The sequence below is a fragment of the Dermacentor variabilis genome, chromosome 1 (genome assembly GCF_050947875.1).
Source record: "Dermacentor variabilis isolate Ectoservices chromosome 1, ASM5094787v1, whole genome shotgun sequence".
Taxonomy (NCBI): Eukaryota; Metazoa; Arthropoda; class Arachnida; order Ixodida; family Ixodidae; genus Dermacentor; species Dermacentor variabilis.
The window spans coordinates 72764091-72770852 of NC_134568.1; the positions used below are offsets into that span (position 1 = coordinate 72764091).

The 6762-nt window shown below is 47.6% G+C and overlaps 1 protein-coding gene across 1 annotated transcript; it reads left to right on the forward strand.

Moving 5' to 3' along the window:
* Positions 1-1309: 1309 nt before the first annotated feature.
* Positions 1310-6578, forward strand: LOC142579305 (uncharacterized). The gene is made up of 4 exons (XM_075689361.1): positions 1310-1589; positions 3581-3812; positions 5086-5541; positions 6464-6578. The coding sequence occupies exons 1-3, from the start codon at positions 1563-1565 to the stop codon at positions 5535-5537; spliced, it is 711 nt and encodes a 236-aa protein (XP_075545476.1). The 5' UTR covers positions 1310-1562; the 3' UTR covers positions 5538-5541; positions 6464-6578.
* Positions 6579-6762: the final 184 nt, after the last annotated feature.

Below are 6762 nucleotides of genomic sequence, written 5' to 3' on the forward strand. Positions count from 1 at the left end.
CGGCCGGCATGGCCGGGATTCGATCCCTCGACCCCGTGCTTAGCAGCCCAACACCATAGCCACTAAGCAACCACGGCGGGTTAAATCAATAAGTTGAGCTATACTTTCAGCAATGATTGTAAGATAGGTGACATCTGCGTAAAGATGTGGCGAGGTAAAGAAGGTACAGCTTGTGTAGGATCATGAGGTGAAAACAGAACAGAAATGTGAATTCATCACATCACCCTGCTCATAAGCGGGAACTTGAGACGCATCCGGGTTTATCATGGAAAAGAGTTCAGAAGGTGCAGAATTGTTTGTTACCATGTTCTAAAACTTCGGGGATTATCACTAAGGATAATCAACAAGTCCTGGAGAAAAAAATACTACTCTTAGATGATCTTAAAGTATTGGTATACTAGCGCACAATCTTAAAATAATTTTTCAATTTTTGATTAGCATTATTTAATGAACTACACTATGAAAACGGTGCTAAAATTATAATCCGAATTTTGTGATATTAAACAGTAAAAGAATTTCTTGCATCTTTTATGTCTATTTCATTGGGTTATTATTTGCTGCTGCAAAGCGTGCCCCATGTGCATTTATCAGTAGCCTTGTGTCCAGCCATCGGAATGCAGAAGCTCGTTTTAACAAAGGATATTTGCGAACATTTTGTATATAAAATTGAAGCCACTTTCTTCCGCCGTTGAGATGTGGCCTGTGTCTTTGTGATAACAGAATAATTAAATTTGCCTGCTTATCATTAACAGCAGGTGGACCACGTAACACTCATAAATAATTAGCTGCCGTCGCTTCCGTCAGTCTAGTTTAGCCAATAATCCAGGTAGTTAATTTCTTTCCTTAGTTTTTCATTGTTTGCTTATGAACGGACGCTACCGCATATGTACGGTACCAGTAACACGTTGTTTTCGTGCTAGAACATAGGCGATTTGCGTGGTACAGGAATAACCTCTTGGATCTAAAGGCACGTGTGCGGTATCAAAAATTAGCCAATCAGTAAAAACCGACAGACCGGCGAGCTCCTTCACACGTTACGGTCAGGAAGAATATCCGGCAAAGACAAGAGCTTCCGCCCCGCGCCTTGACGCTCTCTTATCTACCCTGTGCAACGCAAGGCAACGTTAGGAAGTCATACAAGATGTCACGCTCATAGGGACGCGCGCGAAGAAGGGCTCGTCCTGCCTTCCTGCCGCTCCTGCGACAAGGGCTTCACCAAACCTTCCATCACTTTCTCTCTCTCTCTCTCTCTCTCTCTCTCTCTCTCATTTCCATTGCGTGGAGACGCGCTGCTGCGCTCCCTGGCACATTCCACGTTGTATCACTAGCGGAAGCTCTGCCCGACGCTGCTGTTCCGCAGAATTATCAAACGCTCTAAGTGAGCGTAGGGGCAAGGTCAAGCCTAAACGTCACTTTGCAGCCACGCCATCTACTGAGTCAGTGAAAGAGAAGGCATTGCCTCCTAACGGTGCCATCGGCCTTCCGGAGCTGCTGCCGGCAGTACTTAAAGCGGAACCAAGAATTCTGTAGTTCCAGCACGTAGGCCAGCGCCAAGGCACAATATGATGACAAGTGTGTTTCCGAAGCTCGTGAGTACCACTTGGTTTATTGCCCTTGGTACACGCGCATTCGTCCACAGTCCACCATTTATGCACACCTCTTCTAGCTGTGCACCATAAGGCAAACCAATTAATTGTAATTTATTGATGTTGAGATAAAGCTCGAGTGCGAGAAAGTCGACGTCCTAAATAAATACAAATTACGTAGAAATCCTCAAAATTTCCACCGTTTAACAAAAAAAGAAAACTTTTCTGCGAAAGCAATAGTCGAGTTTCTAATACGTATGATTTCGTTGTCATCTTCATTTGCATTTCCGATAGTTCACTACCTTTGTAACAGCGCAATTAGGGCTTAGAAATATAAGTCAGATATATTCACTAAAAGTAGCAACGCGTTCTTCGATACGCTAACGGATGATCTTCGGGTTTCTGCACGACAAGTTTTGTTGCAAGAGTGACTATGTGCTTGCTGTATTTCCGCATTAAGGCAGTTTGCATACTTACGCGAATTTGTTATTCATTAAAGCATAAATATACCCCTTCATTTTCAAGCGGATAGTCGAAACGGAGACTCAAGTACATGCATAACGTACTGCTAAAAATGCACGAGCGGAAAGAACTATCTCTTTCCGTCTTTCTTATTGCGTTTAGCGCAGTACGTTACTTGTTCAGTATGAACCAACTAGTCCGCAACGAAGTACTTCGCAGGCGAAGTCGAAGCAATTCGACACCGATATTCAGCCTCATACTTCGTCTTTATGGCTCGGCACGGGTTAAGCTAGTTCGAGTTGGGTAAATGAAACAAATGAAAAATGAATTATCGTAGATCCAGGATGCAGCAGTCTCCCTCCATGGCTGCACTTCCTCTTCCTTGCTTGCGGACACCGCAGGAAGGCTAATTGGCAACTTTCTTTTTTTTTTTAGGAACGGCCTTTGTCATCTGCGCTGATAAAATGCAAAGTTTTGGCAGAATCTTAAACATAAAACAAGATGGGCTTGAGATTCTACTACATCCCTCAGAGGAAAAATGCGCAACCCGCTAAGACAAATATCCGTAGGGCAGCAACATTCATATTGGGATGAGAGAGAGAGAGAGAATGAAAAGGAAAACGCAGGGAGGTTAACCAGATATGAGTCTCCGGTTTGCTACCCTACACTGGGGATGGGGGATAGGGGTTAGAAAGATGACAGAGAGGAAAACGCAAAAAAATAAAAAAAGGAATTACCAGTGAAGCTATTACGCTGCATACATGGGCTGCATACATTATGAAATCACAAATTTTTTTTTAACATGGTCCCTCACTACACCGACACAAGCGCCGCTGCGGTCACCGCACCACCCATTCCTATGCCGCAACCACTGCTGCAGCCGCGCCGGCACCTCCGACGCGCGTGACGTTATAACCACAGAATCCCGGGCAACGTGTACAGGCGCCTGCGCCACACTCTTTCCCCATCTCATTGTTCGTCAAAGACAATTTTTAAAAAATAAAGCGCATGAAGGCCAACTTGCTACACTATATATATACATACTGCTTCTTTTACAACGTCGCCTTTCTGTGGTTCTATTTTGTTTGGACCCCAGATATTAAACTTTTTTCTGGAAGTTGTGTGTGTGTGTGTGTGGTGGGGGGGGGGGGGGGGGGGGGTAGTGCTCGAAGCCTCTAACTTCCGCTATCTTGTACAAGTTCGAAAAGCCGACTTTCGATTTCGCCTCGCGAGATTGTTCAGGCTGCTCCGATATCGCGACCTAGGCTAATATAGGCTAATCGCGTGAGGCGAAATCGAACGTCGGCTTTTCGAACGTGTACAAGATAGCGGCCCAGCCTCACCTCTGCCGCGTGTCGGCCCGGTATTGCACTACCTCCGGCATCGGCCCACGCACTCCAGCTTCCCCCCCCCCCCCCCCCTGAGAACGCATGCGACGGATGCATACAGGGGCAAGAGGTAAACAGCTTCGCTGTAAAAAAGTTAACGATACGCTGCAGCGTGTTCAAGCTTTATTATTTTTCTTTCTGCAGACCGTTTGTGCATTGTTCGTGCTCCTCGCCACGGGCCATCCTTTGCCTGAAGGGCCCGAGTCAGGCTCTGCCTCTCAGCCATCGGCGCATGAGATCGCCGACGCAGTGAAGCAGGTTTCAGCAGCGAGTCCAGCCTCAGAGGACGCGGTTGCTGAAGCAGCCGCTGCAGAAACCGTAGCCGAAGCAGCAGCGCCTGACGGGGCTGCCGCCGCGGCGGCGCCAGTGGAAGAAGGTAAGCAGACAATCGCACATTCAGAGTAATCACCTGTACCCTCTGAGGTAGCTCAGCAGTGGCGTAGCTAGGTCGTCTGGCACCCGGGGCTCTTAGCTCTTCTGTCACCCCCCCCCCCGGGTGTAGTCGAGGAAGGCGGGGATATCGACAATTTTCGGGTGTCTTCAGACGTATATGAACCCGCCGTGGTTGCTCAGTGGCTATGGTGTTGGGCTGCTGTGCACGAGGTCGCGGGATCGAATCCCGGCCACGGCCGCCGCATTTCGATGGGGGCGAAATGCGAAAACACCCGTGTGCTTAGATTTAGGTGCACGTTAAAGAACCCCAGGTGGTCAAAATTTCCGGAGTCCTCCACTACGGCGTGCCTCATAATCAGAAAGTGGTTTTGGCACGTAAAACCCCAAATATTATTATTATTATTAGACGTATATGACACCCCCCCCCTCTACTGGCCCCATGCACCCGGGGCCCACGGCCCCCCGGCCCCCGTGTTGCTACGCCAGTGTAGCTCAGTGCCTAAGACGCTTGGCTGCTGCGCACGGGGTCGGGAGTTCCATAGCTGGCACACGGCGGCTGCGAGCTCGATGGGGGCTGCGTGCATGTGTACTTAATGTAGGCGCATGTCAGATAACGCCAAGTGGTATGAATAATTCCGCAATTCTTCCTTACCGCGTCGCACATGTAGCCCTCGGCGCACCTTAAACTCCGTCGTAAAAGTCCATCGAGTACACTTTTCCTTAGACCACTTGTTGTTCGGAAAAAGCTTCAATATTCCGAAGCGCTAAGTGTTTTGCCTACCAGGTGGGGCTTCTTTTTCCAAGAAAGTATCTCTTCTGAATCACAGCGCTGCTACAATTAATACAGTTGCGCTAGTCGCTTCTATTAGTTATTCGTGTACAGGTGCTGCATACTCGGACTGTAGCTTTGTGTTTTGTTTCAGGTCAGTAGTATACCCTCCGTAAAGATTTCTAATACCCCTCTCATTAGTTGCCTCAGTTACGATATCGTGTTTTTTTTTCTTGCTGTACAATTTTTCTGCCATCAGTTTCATATTTCTGGAAAGCATCCTAGGTTGTATTTCCTTTCCTCATATCTTCAAGACATCGGAAGGCAAGCTCTAGGCTGTTTACACCAATAGGCGTTTTGTGCGTATAAAGCGTGTGCTGCGTTGTTGTTGCTTTCGCGCTGAGCATCGCGAGCAGGTAAGCTCGAACCAGAACAAAAATACTGGTTTCTAGTGACACTTCCAGATGAACTTCTGTGGCCCTTTCAGGAGCTGCAGAAGCGGCAGTGGCCGCAGCTGTGGGTGCTAGCAGCGGCGCGCACGGCGCAGGAGCTGCTGACGCTGCCCTGCCCCACATCTCGGGAGCCGTGTCGGGACCACGCTACGAGCATGCGTCGCACCAGCAATCGGCTCGGCAAGAGGGGTTCAGCGAGGCGGCGCAAGGGGCCCAGCAGGGCAGTCACGCAGCTGAGTCCGGCGAAGCCTTCAAGAAGGCCGAAGGCTTCGAGAACCAGAGTGGCTTCCGAAAGCAGGATGGCTTCTCAGAGAAGAGCAGCAACCGCTATGGGTCAGGGTTCTTCCAGGGAAGCGAGGGACAGCACGACTTCAACCGTGGAAACCAGCATTCCTTTGGAGTCGCCGGTTACGGTGCCCACCACTCACAGGGCGTGGTCGGCAGCCCCAACTATCACGAGCTCTTGAAGGTCGGCTTTATCCCATGATTAGGTATGCACGCCTCTGCGTTTCTAGAAGCGCCTGTACCGCCTACAGGCGATCGAAAATTTTGTTTGTTTGTTTCTTTTTTTTTCTTCACTATGGAGATCTGTGTTTCCCCTAGAAGACTCAGCACTCACTCCAAAACATTAAGAGCTATATGCAGTGTTGGTTCCCGCTCAAAATCTTGGCCTTGACAGTTAGCCAATGTTGCTTTTCTCAGTTATTTTAGACCCTTAGTCAAAGAAAGAAAAATTGCATGCTAGATTTGCTATATACTAAATCTTCCTTGCGCTGACGTTCTTATCTTTACTGCGAGTGTTAGCACAGTTTTGTGCTTCAGGGCCACTAGCTTGCGTGTGTAGCTACATATTTTTTTACCTATTCATGTGAACGAATGAAAAATAGCAGACCCATTTGTTGGTACTACAATAGCTACGAATAATTCAAGGAACCGTGAAAACTTATTTTGTAAAAACTGTCTGAAATAATTTTTACTTTTACTTCAACATAGCCCATGGAAAACGAAAGATTTCAAGCGTCATGACTGTGTCAGTTGTCCGTAGCGTCTGAATTATGATAGTATAAATTAAGGGGATAGATAATCGTTCCTCCGCACAGAAACTCACATTAAATTCTAAACAACCAACATACTTTACTTAGCAAGTTTCTAGAAACATTTCCTGCGCCAAAACGGGCCAAATGTGAGAGAATCCTTAAAATCCTTGACGTTGCAACGACGGCGGCGCTAAGGCTTAAACGTAACCTTTTATTTTTCTTGCCAAATAAATAAAAGTGGAGATTTGAAAGAAATACTTCAGCACTCCAAAGTGCTTATGGCGTTGTTTTCTGGTGTGCTTCTATAGGAAAAGCACCCTGTGTGATTTGCAGACTTCCCACTTCTCTAATTAAAACTGCATACATGTACACGCAGGTCAAGAATACCAGGGCGTCGAAGAGTAACTGCGGCTTCCGTTCCTGCAGATCGCGCCTGCTGCAGGCACTAGCCTAACGGCATTTGTTTCTCAATACACAGTTCATAAACATTCTACGCGTGGCATCTCTTGTCCCTCAAAGACCTATACGTGCAAATGTCTTCACCTGAAAGGAATATGTACACACGTACAGCCGCACACATCACGCTACACGTCCAGCTCTGAAACAGAGCTTATCACTCCATGTCTCCGAAGGGTTCCTGCAGCTCCGCGTTCGAAATGTCTAAGGGCAGCATTA

Excerpts from the sequence above, each read along its gene's own strand:
- LOC142579305 (XM_075689361.1), top strand. The coding sequence starts at position 1,563 with ATGATGACAAGTGTGTTTCCGAAGCTC. Across the intron at positions 1,590-3,580 it reads CAAGTGTGTTTCCGAAGCTC|ACCGTTTGTGCATTGTTCGT; the intron begins GTGAGTACCACT and ends TTCTTTCTGCAG. Across the intron at positions 3,813-5,085 it reads GGCGGCGCCAGTGGAAGAAG|GAGCTGCAGAAGCGGCAGTG; the intron begins GTAAGCAGACAA and ends TGGCCCTTTCAG.